The sequence below is a fragment of the Sinohyriopsis cumingii genome, chromosome 8, assembly GCF_028554795.1.
Source record: "Sinohyriopsis cumingii isolate HCF-2022 chromosome 8, ASM2855479v2, whole genome shotgun sequence".
NCBI lineage: Eukaryota > Metazoa > Mollusca > Bivalvia > Unionida > Unionidae > Sinohyriopsis > Sinohyriopsis cumingii.
Window position 1 is genome coordinate 27,988,919 of NC_142968.1, and position 27,863 is coordinate 28,016,781.

At 35.1% G+C, this 27,863-nt stretch overlaps 1 protein-coding gene across 1 annotated transcript in view; it reads right to left on the reverse strand.

Annotated features, from left to right (window-relative positions):
* Positions 1-27,863, reverse strand: part of LOC149793194 (uncharacterized) — a 63,513-nt gene that overhangs the window by 15,194 nt on the left and 20,456 nt on the right. The window contains exons 4-12 of the mRNA XM_089967148.1: positions 26,610-26,699; positions 22,334-22,384; positions 21,879-21,929; positions 20,424-20,474; positions 13,016-13,093; positions 10,325-10,453; positions 8,030-8,095; positions 5,963-6,037; positions 3,727-3,795 (exon numbers count right to left, since the gene is read on the reverse strand). Coding sequence (XP_089823274.1) covers positions 3,727-3,795; positions 5,963-6,037; positions 8,030-8,095; positions 10,325-10,453; positions 13,016-13,093; positions 20,424-20,474; positions 21,879-21,929; positions 22,334-22,384; positions 26,610-26,699 — 660 coding nt within the window. The remainder of the gene's footprint in view (positions 1-3,726; positions 3,796-5,962; positions 6,038-8,029; positions 8,096-10,324; positions 10,454-13,015; positions 13,094-20,423; positions 20,475-21,878; positions 21,930-22,333; positions 22,385-26,609; positions 26,700-27,863) is intronic.

Here is a 27,863-nt window from a genome sequence, read left to right on the forward strand (position 1 = left end):
TTTATACAATATTTGACATTTTTAACTCCTCAAACCTCTAACAGCAGGTTTTATTTATTTATTTATAAAGTACTGATAATTTTGCAGATTCATTTTCTTCTTTGTTTTTAAAATCCTAAGTTGTTTGATTTATCTGTTTTCTCTGTGTGCATGAGAAAATGTTACCTCTTTAAGCATACTTCAAGTTAGATGCATCCCTGCCAACCCTAACAAGATCATCGCAGTAATGCTGTGGATTTTTTTTATTCTGTAAGGTTGACCTGGTTTCAGTAGGGTGTAATAAAATAGCATATACTGCTACTGTCAAGTTGGAAAACGTGTATTCATCTTTAAATTTTATCAGTAGCTGAATGCCATTTTTAAAAAAAATTTTAATGAACAGTCGGATCTCTCACTGACAGACCAGAAATGTGGAAAGATAAATATACTCTGGCATGCTCCTACATATAATATGTAATGTATCAATGCAACATGTCTTTTGTCTTGCACCAGAAAACAAAATTGCCTAATTGTCCGGTGCCAAAATGGTCAACCCCAAAAAGTCACATATTACTAACTCCATCCAACATGGAGGGCTGGTTCTTTGTGCTTAGCACATGATCATAGTATTGATGGGAATTTTGTGTCCTTGAAGTCAATGTCAAGAAACTTGGTAAGCATGTCAAATAATGAATTGTAACAGCTTAGCCTAATAAAAATTCAACAAAGAATTATGACGAGGATCAAACAAATCCATTAGGAAATAATAGCCAATTCAAAACTTAAGATTTAATACACATTTTCAAACACTCTTACTCCTTTCGGTCTGTGACTAAAAGGGACAAGAGAGCATATAAAGTAAAGAATTGTCCTTGGCTTCATAATGACTGATCCCATATATGAAGCAAGCATGCTGTAGAAGGAGCTATTCTAGCTCACAGTGTTTCATGCCAAGTATGAGTGACAATTAATCAAGGGGTTTTGGAATAATTAGCAAATGAACCAAGATATTATATGCGAATTATATGACCAAATGATGCCAAATTGTTAACTATGTAAGCACTTAACACACTGAACTTTATATACACATATTATTTTCTTATCAGACTGATCAAAACTCTGATTTTTTTACCTTTCAATACCAGAATATATGGGTTTCTTTACTAGCTAAATTGCAAACCATCAACAACATCTTGTCTTTGCCTCCATGACCTTGACCTTAGTAATCCATGCACAAACAGTTGTCCATTTGATATCCAAATGAATGACAATGACATCTCAATAATTGCAAAGCTGGCCTTGATATAATACAAATTAATTAATAATATTGAGTTTCTTGATAAAGCATAACATGTACAAACAAAGTCATGGTCATGCCAGGCTAGTTATAAACCTCTACATCATGGATTTATAATGTCAAGAAAATATGGGAGGGTCTAATGGCTCTTAACCCTTTACCTCATACAAGCGTCTTTGGACGCCTCTACTCCATTTGCATAGAAGCGCCTTTTGACGCCTCTACAAGATTCGCATGGAGGCGCCTTTTGACGCCTGTTGTAAACATCGGCCATTTTGAGCTAGTTTTTGTAGCGCCACCTTCGGGGGAAACCCCCCTAGTAGATACTACATTCATTTCTGCGAATGACAATTACGTCAGATCACGTGGTCGCTATTCATGCACTGGTCGATATCTGCTATTTAAAGTAACTGGGTCGTAATCTCCTGTCTCCAAAAATGGCAGCCGCGGATTTCATTCAGTATGTACGAAGTTTTCATGCTTAGAATAACAACCACGAAAGATTCAATAAATTAGGTAAAGTCTCTGATATTGATGTAGGCAGCATTTAGTTTTTATAAATTATCAAATTCAGATGACTTAGTGACATAGACGCACATGAAAACCTTGTAAATTTCGAGTATTGGAAATGGCAGCTATGGTTGGTCACGCGGCCTCACTGACATGACAGTGAACAAGTTCTCTCAAGATTTTGAAGCACATAAAAAAAATCTTCTGTGAAAAATAATTACACAGCTATAACAATCGAACTTTACTCTTAAATTTGTCCACATATAATATATGTGTACCAAAAATGTAAAATGGTTAAAATTGATGTTAAATGTAACATACACTACATTGCTTAACAGTTCACAGGCAGGATTTCATTCAGTACTTACAAAGTTTTCACGATTAGAATCACAACCATGAAAGATTCAATAACTTAGGTAAAGGCTCTGATATTTATGTAAGCAGCAATTAGTTTTTATTGATTATCAAATTCAGATGACTTAGTGATGTAGACCCAATCGAAAAACACGGAAATTTCGAGTATGGGAAATGGCAGCTACGTTCGGTCACGCGGCCTCACTGACATGACGGTGAACTAGTTCTCTCTCGATTTTAAAGCATATAAAATATTCTTCCGTGAAAAATAAATACACAGCTATAACAATCGGACTTTACTCTTAATTTTGTCCACATATAATATATGTGTACCAAAAATGTAAAATGGTTAAAATTGATGTTAAACGTAACACCATTACATTGCTTAACAATTCACAGGCAGGATTTCATTCAGTACTTACGAAGATTTTACGATTAGAATCACAACCACGAAAGATTCAATAAATTTGGTAAAGGCTCAGATATTTATGTAAGCAGCAATTAGTTTTTATTGATTATCAAATTCAGATGACTTAGTGATGTAGACACAGACGAAAAACGTGTAAATTTCGAGTATAGGAAATAGCAGCTACGGTCGGTCACGCGGCCTCACTGACATGACGGTGAATGAGTTCTCTCTCGATTTTAACGCACATAAAATATTCTTCTGTGAAAAATAATTACACAGCTATAACAATCGGACTTTACTCTTAAATTTTTCCACATATAATAAATGTCTACCTAAAACGTAAAATGGTAAAACTGCTGTTAAACGTAACACCACTACATTGCTTAACAATTCACAGGCATGGCTATGCGAATGCGGTCGGCAAGGTAACAGGTGTTCTATTTATAGCGTGCTGCACTTTGTCACTATACTCTATGAGGTAAAGGGTTAAAAAGGCTGGAGAAAACGCATTGGGATAGCTCTACTATAGAAAACACTGGCCTAATTATTTTTTATACTTGACAAGATTGCATTTATGAAGATTAAGCTAAACCAAGTTAATAGACAGAACTAAAACACAAATTTCACTTCACATAATGCATTTAACTGGTATAAATTTATCAATTTGTTGCCACCAGTAAGCATTAGTGACATTTTGATTACTTGAAATTTCACAGAATAATGTTATTTACAGTATGCCCAGAATGTTGTTTGGAAAGAACATTTAACAAAATATATGATTTATTAAAGGTAGAGAAAAATGAAGTGAGATGTATTGTAGATATGCCTACCTTTGGTAGAAGGGGCATCATGACTCAGTGTCTTACAGCACTAGTCACGATTAACTGAACTTAATGTAAAACAGATGGAAGATCTATGTTTGGAAAGATGAGCAAACATATAGGAGCAAAATCCAACATGGAAATGGTTCAATGAATTAATTCCTAACACCATCATAAAATCAACGCCCAAGTATGCAATTGACATTCAGTAATAACTCAATAACTTACTACACTATGGCACCAGCAAATAAATCATGCATTGATTAAAAGTTAGGCAAACAGATAGTTGTTTGGTAAAAAATGTCAGAAATATAGAAGGCAAAACATTGCAGAATAAAGCATTAATAGAATATTACCATGATATTTCTTCATAAAACCTGGATGGTGATCCAGCCAACCTTGGACCTGATCTTCTGTCAATGATTCTGTAAAAGAGATTAGATAATTAAATTTAATTTCTATGATAAGATGAAGAACTTCTCTTTGTTCTATCAATGCATTTAAAGGACAGTGTGTGTGTGTGTGTGTGTGTGTCTGTGTCTGTGTGTATATGTGTGAATGAAAATTTGGAACTTGTGAAAGTTATACTAATGACAAATGCCCATCAACGTTTATGACAAGGGATATAACCATGTCCCAAATAGAGTAGGAAAGACCAAACCCATAAAAGCACATGCTATTCTATGACATAATGTTCACAACAAATTGCAGAAGAGTGAATTGAATGGTTTGTGACCTATCCTCATTATAACCAGCATCCCATGCAAAGATACGAGGTGTCAAGGGCCATAACTATGTAAATAATGAGCTGATGTTACAAAAAGGTACATTTGTGTCTATTGTACAATGTTTATACCAGCTTAAATTAGAATACATCACAATGTTTGTAAGATAAGCTTGTTACAAGCAACATCTTATGTGAAGACATTATGTTAATTGTCAAGGGCCATAACTATGGAGGCTAAACATTTAGGCACCAGCCATTTCATTGCACTGTTTCCATACTGAGCCTTGCTGAGGATATCCTAAACATAAAGTTTCCAGCTAGTTTGAAAGAAACACAACATTCTGAAGTTAACATAGCCTGAACAGTGCAATGTAAACAAAACATAATATAATATAAACACAGATTGTCATAGTAGAAAAAGATTTACTTTAGTTCTTTCTTAAAACGATTGCTCATTGACATTTGATAACATGTCTTTTTTGTAGAATATGGTAAAGTTACTTCAAGAAAATAAATTCTTAACAAACACAAACAGGTTGTATTATTAGTCCATCACAAATTCACAAGATAATCGTCATAGGCACTCAAAAGTATAAAAATATACAAATAACCTGCTTTTGTAGAGAATATGGTAGTGATGCATCAAATGAACATTCACGGTCTTCTCGTGGACAGACCGGATTTGTAGAAAGAAATATTCTGCTGTGGCATATTCCTACATCTAATATGTAACGTATAAATGCAACATTTACTTTAATCTTGCACCAAAACATATGGTGCCAAGCTGTGCATTACTAAAACAGTAATGCAAAAAAAGTCACATATCCCTAACTCTATCCAACACGGAGGGCACTGTATGTGTGCTTAGCGCATGATCAAAGAAAACTGTGTGTTCTTGACACCAATGTCAAAAAGTTGGGTAAGCATGTCAAAGAATGAATTATAATAGCTTTGCCTAATAATAGTTCAATTAAATTAAGTTTCAAAATGATTTTGCTTCTTTTAATTACAGTTAACTTGACCTTTGACCTTTTAACTCCCAAAATAATAGACTTCTACCTGCGAGTTATCCCCAAAGTTTAATCCATGTCGGTGATTAAGAATGAATTTAGATTTTGTGCAGAAATGATTATTCTTCTTTTAGTCATTCATCATGACCTTTCTGCCCCAGAATTGATGGGCTTCTTCCACATGACATTGAGCAACCCACCGACAAAGTTTGGTCCAAGTATGTAACGTAAATTTAACCTTTCATTATTGGTTACAGCAATAATCCATGCACAAACAGTTGTGCATTTGACATCCAAATGAATGACAATGACATCTCAATATTTGCAAAGCTGGCCTTGATATAATACAAATTAATTAATATTATTGAGTTTCTTGAAAAAGCATAACAAACAAGCAAAGTCATGGTCATGCTAGGCTAGTTATAAACCTCTACTTCATGGATTTATAATGTCAAGAAAATATGGGAGGGTCTAACGGCTCTCAAGAAGGCTGGAGAAAATGCATTGGGATAGCTCTACTGTAGAAAACACGGGCCTAATTATGTTGTGGAAGTGGCATACATTCTCAAGCTATGTAACATTACAGTCAAGAGCACAAAGTATTGACCCTAATGTAAAAAAGGAGGATGGCTGGAATGAAAGACTGATACAAATAAATGACCGAATCAATAATTTCCTAACACAATTGAAAACACAAAGTCCATGTGTGCCATAATGCATGAAAATGCTACATTCTGGCACACCTACAAGTTAAACTTGCCATGAAAAGAAAATAAACCAATTGTTGACTAGTAAGTATAAAATCTTGAATACAGGTGAAAATGATGGAATAATAAAGCAATAATAAAATTTTACCAGTATATTTCTTGACAAGGAAAGGTCCAGGAAAAATACTCAGCCATTTCTGTATCTGGTCCTCCACCAATTTTCCTGTAAAACAAGAGGCAAATACCTACACTTACTATCAAAGAGGAAGATCTGCCCAAAGTTGAAACAGTGCATTTAATAAAGAGTGTTTGTGTGTGAATGAAAGCTTGGAATTCTAAAAAGAGATAAAACTAAAAATGCAACATAAACTTTAAACACGAGCTATGAGAAATTAATACATGACTGTATCCAAATGAGTACCCACTCACAAAAACTTGATCAGCTGGGCATTTACATGCCATTCAAATAAAATGGCATGTTCCAATATAATCACATGGATCTTTTGATGTCTGAAAGGAAACTGTATGTTTATTTCGGCAAAAATATAAAGACAAAACAAAAAAATTCTCATCATACTCAGTTTGATGAACATTACCTGTCACAAAATGTACTTATATAGTTGGTGTGTGACCAATGTAAATTATAGAAAATGAAGCATTAATTAATGTTCACTATCCAAAACCAAGCAACATCTAACAAGGTCTCTAAAGCTCCATTAATGAAAGGGAGACTACACCTACCCATGGGATTGAAAAAGGACACAATAATTATGAATGAAAATATAGATTAACCACCACACCACAAATGGGGTCAATAAATGTCAAACAGGGCACTGCTGAATTCATAATAACTGCCTGAAAAATATACAAGAGAGATTAAATCAAGGAATAAATGAAGTAAGGGGCTGCATAACATCTAAGAATTAAAGAAACCTGTAGTATGGCCAATGAATGTTTAGGCATGATTGGAATGCAAACATTCTGCAGACAGATGTTGCATAGATTACAGTGTATATGGCATCCAGATAAAAGATGGCTACAGCACATGCACCTGTGATTTAGGCAGCAGACTGGGCCTGATCTATGTTTTGGATTCTTTCTACATTATATTTGAAGGTTCATCCACTGGAGATGAATTCTTATTATCCTGTACAGATGATATTCATTTCATCACAGAATAAATAAGCAACAACAACAGGCAATATATAACTGATATTAAAATAATCCAATGCACTGTAATTTCTTCCCTCTTTGTTCAACAGTCAGTGCCTGTCATGAAGACAAATGTGTGAGTTACAATTCAAAGGTCTTTTTTTAAACTGAAAATGTAGGAATTTACACTGTACATTTACTAAAACTCCAATCTGTAATGTTTAGTGATCTGAATGAAATTCCATAGTTCACAGCATTGGAAGGAAATCTGTAAGCTAATATTGGAATTCACATCCTTGATAAAAGGACATGCCAGCCAAGCAGAAAATCTTATCAATGTTCTTAAATATTTCTGTAGCATAAACACAATTATTTACAATTTCATTATTTTTTAAAGATAAAATATATGCACTATCAGTTGTCCATTTGATATCTAACTGAATATCTATAACAGTTTAGTAATTACATGATTGGTTTCATGCAGTGAATATGAATTTTCATTACAATTACATGACTGGTATCATGCAGGATGTTTCTTGACCAGTCCAAGCAAAAAAGCATAATATGTAGAAACAGAGTTATGGTCATGCCAGGATAGTTAAGTTATAAGACTCTTCATCATAGATCTATAATGTCAAATATGTCCGGGTGGGTTTAGCTGCTCTAAAAGCAAATGAGAAGAGAGATGACAGCACTGTATATAAGTGTGACCTAATTTTTGGTAAAAAAAAGCATTAACACGCAGAGATGTACAACGCTATAACCAAATGTACATAAAAAATTGACCTAAGATCCGGAGGAAGAATGGAATGAAAGATGGACATACAAGTATCAGTAAAGTCCATCACAGAAATGGCTTATTCATTTTCAAACAATCATTAAATAAAAGCCCAGCAAAGCAATTAACATGCAGTAATATTGGAATAAGAGACCACATCTGAGCACACCTGCAAGAACAAAACAAGACAGGATTCAAGGAGAGTAAACAGAAAAATAACCAGCGGAAAAAAAGGGCAAAAATATAGAAGAAAAACAGCATAATGAAACAATAATGAAATATTGCCATGATATTTCTCTATATAATCCGGATGACCATCCAGCCAATATTCAACTTGATCTTCTGTCAATTCTGTAAAACAGATGGACCAGTTACCTGTAATTTCTATGAGATGAAGAGCTGCGCATTGTTCTATAAATGCACTTAATAAATAGGGACAAGGCATGCTAAGGAATAACGCAAGTGATAACAAGAAATGGAAATAAAACTGAGAAACAGATCAACTTTTAATAAATTTATCTAAAATATTAATAAGATTATTTAAAAGTAAATGTCATTTATTGGTTACAGACAAAGTTGATCTGTTGTTGATCTGACATCCAATTAACCACTGTGACATAACAATATTCAAAAGTAGGCATCCAATGATGGAATATTCAATTATTATTCACAATCAGATCTCCTAATATGTTCAAAAGCACGTGTGAAAATGGAGTCATTGTGGTACTATCTTACTTACAAACCTCTCCAGCTTTATGACACACTACAAAGTAATTACAAAAGCTGCAGAGGAAATGCAAAGTCCCAAGTAGGCATCAGGTCACTCACCTGACTGACATCAGCCTAATAGCCAAAAATAACAGCAGTTGCCAAATAAATCTGTATCAGAACGGGCAATACTTTCATGTTTGAATGCTGTTGATTCCATGTGTTATTAAAACATCTCAAGGTTTCTGTATTTTTTTGTACCTTCATCCATATCTGATTTCACATTAGCATTATGTGTGCAATGCCGAGGGTTTTTATGGCATAATACTTTTCTGCAAAGTTAGTCAAATTCTGCTTAATGGTTTTGGGGGTTTCTTTTAGAAAAAAGATTATTTAAATAAGTTTTTCATTTTTTAAAAATTACTTTGCAATTAATAGTAACCATATATGATAACAGATTGGCATAAATTATACAAATGTGGAATGGATTACTTCTGTCAAATATGGACAAAAGAAATCTGTTGAGTGCATTTTGTGAAGCTGTTTCATGGATTTTCCATTCATAGTAAAGGTGGTCACATTTGATAACGTTAACCAGAATCACCTGCACAAAATGTAAAGCCTGTTATCAATGCTCAGTAAAGAACATCCCAAACACTCGTCACTGAGAATAGCGAGTCAGAACAGTTACTCGTCCCTCATCATTATACTCAACATAATACATTTGTCTGCTACACAACTTATTAAAGAACCACATTTAAACTCAATACTAAAAGCCATGAAAACAGTGTGTTCTAATACATGACTCCTTAGATAAACACATAAGAGACAAGGTTTGAATGACTCCTTAGATAGACACATAAGAGACAAGGTTTGAATGACTCCTTAGATAGACACATAAGAGACAAGGTTTGAAACTCGAGAAATTCTTGTTGCACACACAGCCCTTGATTCTTAATGGTATTCCTGTTTACAGTGAAATCTTTCATAAATTCTATATATTGATCATCCATATATCAAAAATATTTGTTCATAAGTTCTATAAGCTGATTCTCATTTGATTTATGTTACATGTTTTGACACATTCCATTTAGGAATGATACGATTTCCTAATGTCAGTTGTTTAACTCAGTGCACATCATTCTGTTAACTTCATTTAGACTTTATTCGCATGAGCATTGTGTCAGATTCATTCATCATTCAATTACATTATAATAAACAACTCATTCATGAAATTTCTTTTGATGTCTTTGCTAAATCCAATCCTAACCAGGCTTCAACCTGTTAGAACAGTAACCATGAACTTTACCGTCTGGCACCCAAACTGACAAAACTCTTTGTTTGTCTCCTGTATGGCACCCGAACTACAAAGTCTGATAAAGGTACATGAAGCAGAACTAATGTTGTTTCCCATAAATCATTGTGGTATGGATTGTCAGTAACCATGACTTCAGACATTTAACTCCTAAATCATTAGGGTTCTTTGTCCCCTTTCTGAGCAATTTCCCGAATTTTGACCGTGGTGAATAAATCAGAATCAATAAAATTGCCTAGTCCATTCTGGTAAGCTGATTTGACCATGACGTTTTGAAAGTAAATGAAATGAAGTTTGACCCTTAAAAGGCAAAATACCAGCAGAGTTTGACAAAGATATGTGATGCAAATTTTAAGTTAATTCTAAGAAAAGGACATGGTTAACATATGTACAGATGTGACAATTGCATATTATCCTCTGCCTTATGGTAGGTGTGTAATAAATATAATATCACCTGCCTTATGGTAGGTGTGTAATAAATATAATATCACCTGCCTTATGGTAGGTGTGTAATAAATATCTGTTCTAGATACTACATAATATTTGAATTTTCATACCTGATTTTTCAATGGGTACTCTTGTATTCTCATGGGGTTGAGGCAACTGTTCAAGATTCATATTTTGGCTACCAAATCTCTTTTGAATCCAATGTTTCCAGGTTATCCAACCCTTTCTGATGTAAGTTTCTGAAAATAATTTACAAAACAAATTGTGTTGCTGGCTTTCAGTCTGTTTGTAGTTGTACTTTGATATAATCTACAAAATTATTATGTCAAAATTGCAGCACACTGAGAAACAAGTAAATATAACATTTAATTTATACAATTATTTACATTTGAAAACAATTACTTCACATGAAAAAAAGAGAAAAGAAGAAAGAGAAAAGTAGGAACATATATATCTTGAAAGGCATAATTGTTTAGTAAACTATTTTTTTAATCCTTTTTAAGTGCTGAGCATTGATATCATCTCAGATATTGTGAAACAAAAATTTGGTTACAAAATGATTTTCTTTTATACTTGTGCTATATATAATTGATCTTACATGGGTTCACAGGATACCTGCAAGTACAGTACACAATTCTGGGTAATTGCCTATTATGGATCTGTAAATCTGTCTTGGACAATGTCAAGATATTCATACACTCAAGTTTGGCTAATTTTATAACATTGTTTAAGTTCCACCCCATTCCAAAACATGTTATTGAATTCATATAATTCAGGATATTCATCAGACATATCAACAAAATAAACTTAAAAAATCCATATAAATTTGTAAGTGTTACCATGCTTACAAGCCAGTACAGCTATAGCAACCCGAGTCAAGACCTTTCACTTAAAATCCATGACGGAGTGCTGACTATCAACTTGTGTATTGGAAACCAACTAAATACAAAATGTGGTCAAAATTCATATATACACACAGTCAAAAACAAGTTACTGTGTTCATATACTCAATTAAGTAAACAAATGCAAGCAGTGATCACAGATTTGATGCAAATGTCAAAAGATCTGGCTTTTGTTCTTTGTGTATACTGAAAACCCCATACAAACATTAGCCATTATGTAGTGAAAAACATCCAACAACATAACACCACCAAGTATCAGGACAATGTGCAAAAGCAGAAATCAATCTCAAAAGAAACTAACACGCTGAAGCAATCACTGCAAGATCCAGTAACATGAGATAAAGTACTTTTCCGCTATTTCATAGTCTGTAGCAAAGCACAATATCATTTGCAATTATGGATCATTTTTTTAGACCTGTGTACGGATGAGTACAACGAGTACCAAACTGAACATAATGGCCATGAAAGTTTGCTAAAGGGAGCGGGTCTATGTTTTTTTAATTCAAAACTAAATTCTTAATTTAGTATTTCTGTGTCTAATGCATTTTAGAAATGAAACTTGGAAACTTGGTGTATCACAATGCAAAGTCTACTAACAATGGCTTGTTTGAAAGACTATTGAACAGTTAAAGGAAATGATGTTTTTGATTATCTTTCATTTGAATTTCAATATCCACTCATTTTCTATAGCTTATATATAATTAGTTCTAAATTCTCAACTGTACTATCATGCTTTTTGGCGTCATATGTACTGAACCTGAGGGACCACAAAATACACATTGTAAGGTACAAAGCAGAGTTGTGGAAATATAACTGGAACCAGAAGTTCCTACATCACTGTTTACAGGACTTATACACTGTTAGGTGCCTTGCAGAATGCCTGGGGGGCCCCCGAGTGGCCGAGTGGTCTAAAGCGCTCTTCGTTACAGATCACTGCCATCTCACCTCTGTCTGCGTGGGTTCAAGTCTCGGATTCGGCTAATGTGGATATGTGAGAAAGCTTGCCAGTAGCTTCTCGTGGGTCGGTGGTTCTTTCCGGGGTTTTCCTGGGTTCTTCCTCCACCATTAATACTGGCTGCCATGTATAGCCTATCGTGTGCTGAAAAATGGCGTTAAACCCTGCAATAACAACAACAGCAGAATGCCTGGCAGGTCATGTCATGTTTGCTATGCAAGAACTACATTAGGTCTTACTGACAAGCAAAATGCAAACTTTCCATGGCTGTAGGAAATGCCAGAAGCACGTCTGTTTACCTGTATGCTTCACTTTCTTTCATAGTCAATGGCTTCAAGCATTATCACAATCCAGTGTAAAGTTAAATCAAGGTTAGTCAACAGTTTAATATGAAAGTTACACCAACCCACTAAGAATCCTCTTGCCATGGAGTTTGAAACTCTGATCATTACAACCAACAATACTTTTTACTTTAAAATTCTGTGCTGTAAGTTATATTTTAATCCTACATAATAAAATAATCTCAGTTTGACAGGCTGCTTGTTTTAAACCTTGTTACTACACACACATGTATGTGTATATAGATATATATATATATATATATATATATATATATATATATATATATATATATATATATATACACACACACACACACACATATATATATATATATATATATATATATATATATATATATATATATATATATATATATATATCTGGATGGAATGTGTTAAACTTACAAGGCTTTGATGCCGGAATGCTTTCTATTAAACTTGGTGCTAAAATGGTCAGGTGATTTTTAAAAATGAATTTGAAAAGGACAATTGTGACTGAAGATGGTAATTTTAAGCAAAGCCAATAACATAAACTCACTCTTCTTAAATACAGTTAGGTGACAGAAAAATAAGACAGTAATATGAAAAGTAAATATAACTTACTGCTTGCGAGAATTTTATCCACAGTCAATATAAATAATATAGCTGACGACAGTCCAATGGTCAGAGAGTTGGAACTATCTGTAAAAAAAAGGTATTAAGCAGACATTATTTGACTCAAGATTAGTTGTCATTATGCCAAAGGGCATAATACTATGAGTCCATGGCCCTTACTGTCCAGTGGTATAATCCACAGGCAGAAATCACACAGTAAGAATGGAAAATATATGATGTTGTTACATTCAAAAAAGAAAGTAAATTGGATGGGAAAATAGTATCACTAAAACATTTTTTTATCCAATGGTCCTCATCCAAAGACATGATCCCTGACCTAGTGTAAAACATGGTGATATGTCAGCATAGATTGTGATGATGTAGGTCAGCGAGTGATGATGTAGGTCAGCTTGTGATGATGTAGGTCAGCATGCGATGATGTAGGTCAGCATTGTGATGATGTAGGTCAGCATGTGGTGATGTAGGTCAGTATTGTGATGAGGTATGTCAGCATGCGATGATGTATGTCAGCACATGATAATACAGCATGTGATGATGTATGTCAGCATGTGATAATAATAGTGAGCATGTGATGATGTAGGTCAACATATGATAATATAGGCCAGTGTGTGATGATGTATGTCAGCATGTGATAATATAAGTCAGTGTGTGATGATGTATGTCAGCATGTGATAATATAAGTCAGTGTGTGATGATGTATGTCAGCATGTGATAATATAAGTCAGTGTGTGATGATGTATGTCAGCATATGATAATATAAGTCAGTGTGTGATGATATTTGTCAGCGTGTGATAATATAAGTCAATATGTGATGATGTATGTCAGTGTGTAATAATGTTATATTTCCAAAGTGCAGATCAGGCCCAATTTTAATAAAAATCATTATCATAAAATATCTAACTTCTTCAACCTATAATTCAGGTTCAGCAGTGGTACAGCCAGTACGATCATATATTTGAACTCAAGTGAATTTTCAGAGTGGTTCTTTAAATATTACAAACAAGTGGCCCTATTGTTCCTTATAGGCATGACATTCTTCTTAATATAAAGACCACCACCACTAATGTGATGACATATTCATCCATTATATTGTATCTGTAAAATATTTATATGAAAAAAAATCAAAATGAAATAAATAAAATACCCTGACAAATAATCCACAATCATATTTTTACACTTATTGTAGTTGTGGTTATATCTTTATCTCATAAATTAAATGATGTATTTTGCACTTCATGCATTTTTTATTTAATTAAGGAATATCATTAATAAGACAAAATAAGAAATAGTTTTCTCCTTTTAACACTCGCAAACACAAAGTTGTTGTTGTTGTTGTGAGGTTTAACGGCATTTTTCAGCACATGATAGGCTATACATGGCGGCCAGTATTAATGATGGAGGAAGAACCCGGGAAAACCCCGGAAAGAACCACCAACCCATGAGAAGCTACTGGCAAGCTTTCTCACATACCCACATTGGCTGACCAAACATAAAGTGAAAGAGGGAATTGATGAATACAAAATCTGTATGCATGTCTGAGAACACAACACAAAACCAATTTTTTTCTAGTAAAATATGTTTCTTAATAATATTTGCCTAATCATAGTACCTTAGTAGAACTACTACTACCTTGCAAATCCAGCCCTCACAAGCTCAAATGAAGACCCAGGTTGCTGACAGTTCTAAAGCTCTCACAGTCATCTCACCTCTGCCTGTGTGGGTATGCCTTCTGATGCCTTCACAGTCAAAAATGGCATCAAACATGGTCGCATTCTGCTGCCCCAACTCTTCAGCATGATGTCCACTGCCATGCTCACAGAGGCATTCCAAAACAGTGATGAGGGCATCCATGTCAGATACTGGACTGACAGGAAATTGTTCAATCCCAGGTGACTGCAGGCAGTCAAGATGGTGAAGGAAACAGTCATCTGGGACTTCCTCTTTGGGGACAATTTTGCCCTCAATTCCAGCTCAGAAGAAGACATGCAGACCAGCAATGAATGGACAGGTTTTCTGAGGTATGTGACAAGTATAGCCTCACAATCAGCACCAAAAAGACTGAAGTCATGCACCAACCTGCTCCTGTTAAGCCACAGAACAGAGCATCACTGTGAAGGGTTGGGAACTCCAGATTGTCAGCTGTATCTAGGCAACAACCTCTCAAGAGCAGCCAACAATGACATTTAGGTCAACAGTAGAATTGCCAGAGCCAGTTCTGCCTTTGGGAGACTATGTGGAAATGTTTGTAACTACAGAGGAATCAGTCTTACCACAATGCTGAAAGTGTACCATGCTGCAGTGCTCACCATCCTCCTGTATGCCAGTGACACGTGGACTTTCTATAGCAGACATTCTTGACAACTCAGTCAGTTCCATAAGAGTTGTCTCCAAAAGGTTATGTGGTTAAGGTGGCATGACAAAATTTTGGATACCAAGGTTCTGACGAAGGCCGACATACCATCAGTTTTCACACTGCTCCAAAGGGATGTAGGCAGGAACGAATTTGAAACACATGGATCTTGCAACAATTCCCTTGCAAAAGAAAGAGGACTGCAAAGAATTTCTCCCTTGGCCCTTCTGGGTGCCTTTCCTAGCTAAAAGCTGGCAGGTAGGAGGCTTCAATTACTGTTACTTTTTGCACTGTTGAAACTGCATTCTTTTAAAGAACTTTGAGTAATGTCCTGTGGCACATGCATATGCCTCTTCCTTCCAGTGAATCTCAGGAACAGCATATCATCCTTCACACCCTTGCTTCCTGGCTGAAATGGGTTATACGCTCTGCATCCTCTAAGGTTTCACAAGAAAAAAGTCATCTCATGAATATTACCATTCATGAGATTCAAGCCATCTCTGCAAGCCTCGTGTTTCAACATAACGTTTCGATTCGAGGTATAATATAAGCTGTTGGCTGGCATGCAAAGCCAACCTTCTCAAGTTTTAATCTCAGAGATTTAGCATTAAACTTATAGGCTGATTGGTAGCAACATAGACATCCACCAGATCTAACTAAAACAATCAACACTGCCTGTTGGGTTTGCTTGATTCACCAGTGAAATTTTGTTGGTAAGAAGATTTCAATATTCATCCTCTTAACCATAGGAAATGACCCTAGGCTGCACTGCATATGTAATTAGGAGAACAGGTTATTGTTCCCATGAGGAATCCAACCATCCTTCCCATGAAGGATAGCCAAGGCAGAGGTCACATCCTCAGCATTCCCTCCTCCTATTACCTATTTTTTAGACTACTAACTTAATGTGACTGGGGAACATGTATGATGGAGAAAACAAATTTTAAAGTAAATTAAGCATCTCTGAAAATACTTACCCAGTCAACTTACTTAAAAACCCTCCCAACTACCCGACCATAAAAGCATCCTCGTTAAAACTTGAGATACTTGGTGGTGGCCAGGGGAGGTAACACTGGTCTACAGCCAAAATGCTTCTGAAATAAATGTAGTCCAACTTAACTAATTCCAGGTCACTGAGAACGAAAATGATGCTTAGAATTGTTGATTGGCTCTAGTTTTAAAGATATGATACTGGTCAGTATATATGAACTCTGACATGGGTATGGCAGATGATAAAGGAGTTATAAAGGAAAGGGATCTCAATTTAAACCAGAAATGACTAAAATATATCTTTGACTTGATCCTTGAATAAATCTATGACTGGGTTTGGACAGTACTTGCTTTTTAGGCAAAATAATGAATGATGCAATCTAAGCTGATAATGGATCATACATGATATGAATTGCATAATTGTATTCCTAGTAGTCATTGATGTTGCAATCATAACAAAGCTTATATCACTCTGCTGAACAAATTGCCCTATATCAGCTCTAGAAATCACACAGTGTCATGCTGTCTTATTTGTCAGTGTCTGATTTTGCAAAGGGACACATTTCTGTTTAGCCAAACTGAGTAGAGCTGCCTTGTACATGAGTGAACAATGCCAATAACTTCTGATATGTTTGTGGTGAAGTGACTTTTGCATCACAAAAGCGCAGTATAACCACTATGGTTAAGAAAGCCTATTGGAGATCAGGACGAGAGGCGTGACCCACACATATGCTGTGACACTTGAGTAACAAATCTTCACCAGTGGTTGAACAGGAAAAGAAAATATATGCCTTTTGCAGTGAGAGCCAACAAATCATATCAGCAATTGTTATGCTGCACGGTGCCTCCAGATGAGAAAGGTGTGTAAAAAAAGTGGATTGTGCATTATCCAAACATTCCATCAGCTATGCACCCATTACCCCATGGAGAGGGACTGCCTGTTCCTGATGCACCATAATCATTCTCACTTGAGACACATGAAGAAGAGTATGAAATTTCCTAGTCCTGAACTATCAATGTCACATGACCCATATTTTCTCCCATCCTTCTCCTCTGAACCACACCTCATAACACAACTTGAACTGAATGACTAAGGGATTTGGAACTATCCAAGAGTAAGGCAGAGCTGTTGGGCTCCAGACTACAGCAGATGAATCTCCTGGCAGGTGCTGCTAGGGTTTCCATGTTCAATGACCATCAAAAGGATCTTGTCCCATTCTTCTTCATGGAAGGTGATCTTGTAGCCAGCAACACCACTGATGGTGTGATGGCAGCCCTCAACATCTTTCATGATCGAGGTAAGTGGAGACTGTTCATTAATTCATTGAAGACAAGTCTTAAATCTATTGTGCTGCATAATGGCAATGTTCTGCCATCAATTTCAGTTGGTCATTCAGTCCATATGAAGGAAATCTATGAAAGCATGAAACGCCTTTTGAAGTGCATAAACTAAGACCAACATCAGTGGCAGCTTTGTGGCACTTTGAAGGTTCTTGCTCTCTTGCTTGGTCTGCAGACTGGATACATAAAGTACTGATGTTTTCTCTGTGAATGGGATAGCGTATGAGACATTCCCACTACATAGAGAGAGACTGGCCACTACGACAGTCATTGGAGCCTGGGAGGAAAAGTGTTCAACATCCACCATTTGTTGAATCCCAGGTGATTTTGTTACCACCCCTGCACATCAAGCTGGGCCTGATGAACAACTGTGTCAAGGCCATGGACAAAACACAAGCAGCTTTCAAGTACCTCCATGGAAAGTTTACAAGAATAAGTGAAACTAAGGTAAAGGAAGGTGTTTCTGCTGGTCCTCAGATCTGTGAACTTCAAGATAATGCATTTGACCGTACACTGCGTGGCAAGGAAAAGACGTAATGGAAAGCCTTCCAGTTAGTGGAAAAACATTTTCTCAGAAACAAGACAGGCAACTACAGGTAAACAAAAGCCTTGATTGCCACATTTCACTAAAGATAAACTTTTTGCACTCTCATCTAGCTTTTTCCCCACCGAACTGAGAAGCAGTGAGCGACAAGCGCTGGCGAGCAATTTCATCAGGACAATGAAACCATGGTGAAATGTTGTCAGGGCAAATAAAGCCTGCTTGCAGATTATTGCTGGACAGTGACAAAAGATCCCGCATTTAACGAATACAAGAGACAAGCCAAGAAGGGCCGAGTAGACAATGCATAAGGACTAAACTATGTACTTATATATATATATATATATATATATATATATATATATATATATATATATATATATATATATATATATATATATATATATAATAGTTTTTGCCTTTTGTTTTGGGGCCCCGAGTGGTCTAAAGTGCTCTCCATTATGGATCACTGCCATCTCACCTCTGTCTGCGTGGGTTGGAGTCTAGGATTCGGCCAATGTGGGTATGTGAGAAAGCTTGCCAGTAGCTTCTCGTGGGTCCGTGGTTCTTCCTGGGGTATTCCCGGGTTCTTCCTCCACCATTTATACTGGCCGCCATGTACAGCCTATCATGTGCTGAAAATGGCGTTAAACCCCACAACAACAATTTGCCTTTTGTTTCATAAATTTTATATATATATAACCCTTTTGCTGTTTTTTTAAAATGGTACATAAACAGGACAGGAGAAACAGTATCATGTAAAGCAACCATAAACACATGAAAAGTCTTAGGTTTGCAATTTATGACTAAAACTCTACTATCTACACAATATACATAAACATAAAATGTAAAAACTTAAATATTTTGGAAACAGTAGCCAATCAATCACTTTAATTGCTATATTTGAATTCAGCACATCAAAATCCATAATATAACATTGTATCTCAGAAGCAGAAAACTTCTTTTAAAAAAAATGTAGACAAGTGTAATGGGCAAGAGTTATTGCCCTTTGTCTATTGAGATGGGAAAACAGGACTTGTCTTTTAGTAGGGCTGGATTCATCAGGTAGCAGGCTAATATTCCTAAAGTAATGTGATTGGGTAAGTATTCTTGGAGAAACATAATTTACTTACAAATCTGCTTTCTCGTGCAGCATAGTTTTAATCTCTTCATCAAACAATAATCGTTTTTAAAATGTCAGATCTTTCCTTCATCAAGTTATTTTCAAAGGGACTGCTTTTCAAACAAAACTTGTTTTGAGTATTTTTCTTTGTTCTTAGTCTCTTAAGATGCATTATACATGCACATTCTACCAAAAGCAAAAAGTAAAACACAAAAGATGAAAACATACAAGTCTGTAATTAGATCACTTGATAAGGGTTCTAACATGATTTTGAGATAAATTTTACACTTCATAAAAAATAACTTCCTTTTCGCTGCAATACAGCTAGGGTTCTAATGTATTGTTTCGAATGTTTTCTAACAATACTGTTCTAATCTGATGTATGATTTTGAATTTCTACATTTTGGTGCAACATAGTTCTAAATACCTTCTTCAAGCTTTGCTTCAATTAATTTAAAGATCTCAGAGCTGTACTCATCAAGGGTGTTTTCAAAGGCCTGCTTTTAATAAACAACTTATTTCAGTAAAACTTATTCATATCAAGTAATAACATTTAAGCTATCATTCGACAACTTTTATGTTACTAACAAACTGATACACAATAAATGTTTTCTTTTAGGTTATGATCAGCCTGGATCAAATTTCATGATTTGTCTCTGGGAAAATCACGATTCACTCTTCAGGCTCAGCCTAAAATAGTATTTCTTGTGTTAATATGCTGTTGAATCATCATTGAATACCCTACTGTGAATTCTACACCAACTCCCTGCCACATTTAGCATCCAACTAAGTTTTCAACTTTAGCAAATGTTAAATTAGAAATCTTTGTATGGACAAATTGACACAAAGTTTGCACCATCCTGGCAGGAAATTGTCAAAATATTTTTCCAACTTAATTTCTAATGAATGGTAGTTTCATAACAATGGAATCATATGTTCAACCAACTGTAACACTGGAAATAATCTGGAGGTAGTACTGTATATCTACCCTCTATAAAATGTCATTAGGCAAAACAGATTGGAAACAAAATTTTATTTACAATAAAAATACCTTTTGTATCATCTTTCTTGCTCTGAGCAGGGGTGGTGTCATGACCGATTCCTAAAAGAAACAAAGCAAACACTGGATGGACTTTCTTTATCCACAGATATATATTCCATGATGGAAGCAAACACTGTATAGACTTTCTTTATCCACAGATATATATTCCATGATGGAAGCAAACACTGTATAGACTTTCTTCTTTATCCACAGATATATATTCCATGATGGAAGCAAACACTGTACAGACTTTCTTTATCCACAGATATATATTCCATGATGGAAGCAAACAGTGTATAGACTTTCTTTATCCACAGATATATATTCCATGATGGAACATGTTGTTACATGTGCAGACACATGAAATTGCATTTAATTTTGGTCATGCTGGATTTAAAATGATTTTTCTGGGTTACATTGGAATGACTATCCTTAATCATGGTACCATTGCAGACTGATGACTCTCATTCATTCATTTTAGCCATACTGTGATTTGTAAAAATATTCTGAATGGCACCCTTATCCACCTAGAAGGCATGTTGTCATCTTTGCCTAATACATGCACGAATGTATATGCCCACCCACCCCACCCTGATGTTCTACAATTTTCTTGCTACATTGATAGAGTTTCCAAAACCTGTTGTTGAACTATTGTAGCATGGAGCTGGACAGACATATTTAAAAACTGGACAGGATATGACAGAAACAAATAGACTTATATCAAGGAAAATTGGACTCAAGCCAAGAGAACAGCTGAATCCCACTTTAAAAGTGATAACAACCATCACTGCTGTAAACAAAAATGTTAATGTTTTAGTGATATTTCTGTAGCTCAAAACGTTTCTTATTCATTTTAAGAACTTCTAAAATGCATCAATATTTTATAGCACTTATCAGTCAATGGGTCAGATACAACTACGACATGAAAGCAATTTGTGGGTTTTTTTAACAATTTAAATTAATTATGTTTACTTCATAATTCATAAAACTTAAATACTACTAACATACTGGATATGGAATAGCATTATCCCACACCAATAAATGTTTCCATTCCAGCTCAGATCGGAAACTGTTTTTCTCTGGGAAAAGCATTTTACGCTGCAGACTCAGCATAAAATAGTATTTCATGTGCTGATATGCTGTCAAACACTGCTGACAATCCTACTGTAGATACTGCACCAACAACCTGCCTTATTTATCATCTAACTAAATTTTCAACTTTAGTAGATGTTAAACTAGAAATCCTGTATAGACACATTGATAAAAATTTTGTGCCATACTGGTAGAAAATAGTCTAATTAATTGTTTAACCTAATTTCTAGTGAAAAGCAGTTTCAATGATACTGAAATTTATGTCCAATAAACTGCTGTAAAGGAAAAATTTACCAATTGTACTTTTCACCATAACCATGAAATATAAGCAAAACAGAAAATGGACAAGAGTTTTATTTATCATAAAAGTACCTTCTGTAACATCCTTCTGTCTCTGTTCTGTGGTGGTGTCGTGACTGATTCCTGAAAGAAACAAAGAGAATAATGTATGGGATTTCTTCTTTATTTAAAGATCAATATTGCCCTTCTCTCAAATGAGCGCATACTATGAATTATAGACACATATATGGAACAACCAACAATAACACACAATTGCTTTTGCCAGAGCATGATGTCCCACCCAGTCACATTATCCTGACACCGGGCCGACCAGTCCTAACACTAACCTCTTAATGCTGAGCGCCAAGCGAGGCAGCTGTTAGTACCATTTTTGTAAGTCTTTGGTATGACTCGGCCGGGGATCGAACCCACAACCTCCCGCAGACGAGGCAGATGCTCTTACCACTAGGCCACCGGAGCAGTTATTAATGCAGAAATGAACCAAACAAAAAGCAAATAAATGAGTGAATATGGAACAATAAAAGTACCTTCTCTTAACTTTTCCGAGTATGGCAATGTGGTCATGTAATGACTGGTTTCTGAAAGAAACGATTTTAGTACCGAATAGACTTTACATTTTGCACAACGATATGCACAACTTCTCATTTTGCATATAAGCAAATATTTCAAGTTCTTAAAAAATACACCCAATCTCTGTGCAAAACAATGTTTCAAACCAATCACATAATAATGCTTTTTCTCACAAGACTCTATCATAAATATTTAATCTAACTTACATGTGATGTGTGCTTTAACTTATATATGTAAGGAAGTGAAATGAGTAAGTACAGTATACATGAAAACAATTTGTGTTATGATTCAATGGGCTTGTTAAACCAAGTAACAGTAAAATCAAAATCAAAAAGTTTAGCAAAATTCAGCACAAATATTATTTCCCAACAATGCAAAACAAAAATGTAAAAGAAACTTACAATACTCTGAATTAAATCCCAGATAATCTTAAAAGTTCTATTACAAGCCAAAAGTATGGTGTTTCTAATGAATTATGGTGCTAAATGTGCAAATAGTCTTGACGTATGTCAATTATATCATCCCGAATGTCCTTGTATGAATTCCCAATAACACCAAAATAGTGATTTAGTCCAACATGTCAATGAGCACTTTGTAATTCCAATGAATAACTTTTAAATAAATAATTCATCTCAAACTATATCTAAACACAATTAACAATGATTTTAGAGATGCAACTTGTTGCTGACAAATGATCATTATCCTAAAGTATAATCTACACTTATTGGCAAAAGTTATCTATGTAATGTACTATTTACAAATGACACTTACAATTTACAATCATGGACAAAAGTTAAACATGCAATATAGATATACATAACAACTGATCCATGCTTCACCTTTATTTAACTTATAAATGATATTTAAGCATTTGTAGGGAGTAAAAGCATTTACAAGCTGAGTCAAGCAGTGTTTTGTCTACAAATGGCTTCATGTAAGTCATTTGACTCATCATGGCAAAAAATGGTGAGCCAACATACAAAGCAATGAATCTTATTCATGCTGATGATCAGTTTTCAGTGGTTTTTAAAAACTAATTATATTGTTTAAATACACAACAACATATTAGCTATATAATGTGACTAAAGCTAATAAGGCAATTCCCTTGCCAGAAGCAACTGAACATTCTATATTTGTTAAAAAATCTTGTTGATGGTTTCATGTCATCAGAAATAATCTGAGCAAATATGACAAGGTCTTTACTGTTGGCTATGTCAATGCTTTCATCTGCAATTGCTGTCACAAATGATGAATTTCACAGGTCATGTATACAACTATGCTCAACAGCTCTCCAAGTAACTCTGAACTGAGGTAGTAGCCAAACCACACTGACTGGAAGAATTCTTCAAAATGCCAATGGCATCAATTTCTTCAGCTGTTAAGTCATGTATAAAATTAAGAAGAGATTTGTATTTTAAAAAAGGGATGTCTTCTACACTCAGCCAATGTGCACTTTCACTGCTATGTCTTGCTTGGAAGAATGTGTTTGTGAATGCATTCAGATCTGCCTGGTGTTGTGGACCTTCAATCAGCAGTTTGTGTTCTGGCAACCCAGCATACCTTGCCAGTGTACTGTTCTGAAAGTTATTGTTTTTTGTCTATTTGGTCAAGGAGTTTTTTTTAGCCTTTGTATATATATGGCAAAACATAAAGGCATCTTCAATGTCACATTCTTCACTCGACTTAACTTCTTTCTAAAAAGCTAACCTGCTGTGTTGTCAACCATTGCTGCAGAAATTAGGTTTTATCTTACAAGCAACTGTTACCTCATCTTTGGATGATGAAGGCTCCACTGGTTCAATAACAATACTATTATCATCGGTTGGCCATAAACCCTGTCCAAAAGATAATTTCGCTTGTTTCTGATCTATTTTAATATTTTTGCCTTGGATGCCAATTTCAGCTGAACACTGACAGATCTTGGAACAACTCAAGGCATACAACTGAGCGAATGAAATTGCTGCTTCATTGCATGACATAGGTGCGCATAAAGTTTGTCATAAGAATCACTTTAAAATCACATGTTTATTTTCTGCCTCTTTCTTGGATGTGATTATTATACAGTTCTATCATCATGTTGCTACAAATGACGTGACAGTTACAGGTCAAATAAGGTCAGCTCCAGGCTCTACAATCAGATGTAACCATAGACCAACAAGTAGGTCTCCACATATTTTCTTTCTTTCTGACAGCTGTCGGAAAAAGAAAAAAGCGGAGACCTACTTGTTGGTTTATTGTAACCCTATTTATAACATTAGCATAAGAAACTGATGTGCACATATTTTCCCTGTTTGGGAGAGTTGTAATCTAGACATTAAAGTAGTTAGACCAAACATTAATTTTTTTGTTTTAATCGGCCAAACATAATATTGAGACCCATCAATTTACGTACTGGCGACAATTTTTTGACCAAACCTTTGTTTTATATTAATCAGCAAAACATAACATTAGCGTGCATCAATTTACTTACTGGCGACGATTTTTGTGCATCAAATGGGAAAAGTGTGCATATTTGACAAATGACGCATGGGTAGATAAAACAGTGGTCAAGTGAAATGTAAGTTCATGGACATTATCATTATTTGACTAACAGCTTACTGCAAAATAGAGTCTCAAACCAACAAAGGTTCTACCACGATTATATTCTCCCAAAACTCATTATGTTCCACCAGATCTATCAATTTCAATGAACTGTATTAAAAAACAAAAAAGCAAATGAAGTTTATCATTTTATTTTAAATATTTTAAGATTTTTAAAAACTATGTTGAAATAAACCTGCAAAATTATTGATCAAAGCTAGAATAAAGTATGTGTCTGTATATGTGAGTGTGTGTGTAATTTACAATATGTGGACATAAGCACACACAAACATATCAGGCATGCTTTGTAAAGGATATTTTTAGCATGCAGCAATAAATTCTCAATAATTTCATCAAAAACCGACATCGTTTGACACTGAACAATGAAATTCAAAATGGGTATATTCTAATGAAATGATAGAAGATAATTTATTGTTGGAAACTGGAAAACTCTCTGACATTGACAAAATCTTTTAACAAAAGTCCAGAGCTTGAAAGATTTCCAAGGCAAACACTATCATAACTTCACGTTGCCATGCTTCCTATCCTAGTTCCAGAATTTCAACCATGGCAGTCTGCATAATGGAACTGTGTTACATCCACTTGCTCCCATAATGGTAATTTTCTTTTGTTTGCTTTTTGTACTTTCTAGCATCATCCAGTATACATGAATATCTCAGAGTTGGCATGCCAACAAACTGAATCTGGGACAGAAAGCCAACAGTTACTAGCTTAAGTAGAGTAACGGCTCTATGATTCTAAAAGAAACTACACTGTCTTCCAAAAGTCAAAATCAACTTTCAAATCTGGATGCATGGACCTACATGATGATGGATTCCGCCCGAAACTTATTTCAAAGACTATTTTCACTTATTACATGGGGAATAAATCATATTTATGGTTTACCAACATTTTGTTTTATTTCAGCAAAAAATTTAATATTGAGAAAACTGTTTCAAATGTGATTCAAAGCATCAGGCCAATGTGTTGTCATAATTCAACAAACTGTGATTTGTATAAGGTCAGAACTTTTAAGTAGCTATTTAAATATACATTTTATCAAACTGAGGACATCTATTCATATAAAAAAAAAATAAAAAATTCCTGTCAGGAGGTGGGTGGGAGAGGGGTAGCTTTTGCACCAATTTCATTGAATGTATATGAAAATTTGTTTTCATGTTGTATGTAAGTGCAGTAAGTGAATGGCCCATATTTCACTTTAAAGTGATATATCCAATTTGTTCAGATAGTGGCAAACCAAAGATCTGGTGCTGCATCAAAATTACTCATGACTCCATGAAAACCATTGACAGATACATCTGGTACTCAAAGAGAGCCTTTGTCACAAAGACACTGCTGTAGAACACATACTATTCTACCAGTTTTGCTACATAGTGCAGACTTTGTGTATGCTTACAGCAGCACTGGCTTGCTTATTTTGAGTGTAAAACCCTAAAATGAACGCAAAAACTTAAGAATTACAAACTGATGAGAATGATGGTGCTAATTTAAAACTCTGATATAAAACCCACTCAAAACTGTGGCCTAGGAACTTGTCCAAAAACAATGCTTGATAGTAAATGATGAAGCTGATATGAATAAGCTTATGTCTGTGCAGGCATTGTTATGAGACAAGGTATAAAACAAGCTTGCCTCTGCTTTGTTGAGGTATGGTAAAAGCTTCCTTTGGGAAATCTGTGTGATTATTTGGGCACTCTTGGAGCTGCTCTTCTGTCAGTTCTTCTGTAAACAGATATTAATTACTTTTAATGTTTCCATAGTGAAGAACAACTGCTTCTGATAATGCAAAAGTTGTTTCTTGATGCAATTCTAACTTGTAATCTAATCAGCCCGAAGTTAGTTAAATGTTAACAAAGAAAAGATGACTGTATTGATCGCATGTACATCTTTGCCCAGATTTTCCTTTTAAACACAGTATTCTGGGAAAACTTCAAAAAGTCTTTAGTTGATGAAGATGAACAGCAGATAAAAAACATAAACATAAAGGTGAGAAAAATTAGACTTTTGCAAAAACTAATGATTACTTCTTAATCATTAACCTTAATTATTAAATTATTTGTCCCCTCTGTGAAATGTATTTTTTTAAGGGGTAAACTAATTTCAACTATGCATTACTTATCCATGGCAATTATTTAGCTTTCTTTTTCATGCCCAGAAAAAGCACCATCCATTTTATATGCACATGTCCTTCATTAGAGTGAGGAATTATTAGTATGGCGTAATTCCTCATGCAACTCGCTAGTCTTTGTGCAAAACAAACACAGCTAGCTCATCTTTTTCAGAGATGACTACATTAGGACATCAGAGCAGGGTGCTGAGAAAAGCATTTGACAATAGCCATGGGTAAGTATTAAAATTATTTTACCCCACCCCCACCCCCAAAACTACCATTTAGTAGCAGCAATAGCTTACCCATAGCTATTGTTTAACCGAAATTGTCAGTAACTTAAGGAGGGTTGGTTGATGCTCTATTAAACTGATCAACATCCAGAAAATGGAAAATACTCACAATTGATGGAGATGTCCATGTTATGGAAGGTTGGTATTTCTTGGGGCCACATAATGTGCCTAATAACAGTGGGACCCTGAGAAAAGATGCCTGCACTTTGTGGTCATAACATGCAGAGATAAAAGGAGGAAAAGGCAGTATGGGAATGCTAAAATGCTGCCTTCATGATGTCCTCCAAGGATGAATGATTAAGGTAAGCCCAGAAGGCAGCAATGGCTTGAACCTCATAGTAGGAGACTGGTATGCTCTTTTCATTGTGGTGGCAATCCATCATGAAATAGTGGTGACTGAAATGTCTATGGAGCCCTCAAGAAGGAGGAAATAATGCTCCTATCCTTTCTGTTTGCTCTGGATGCCATAAGACAGAAACAGGGTGC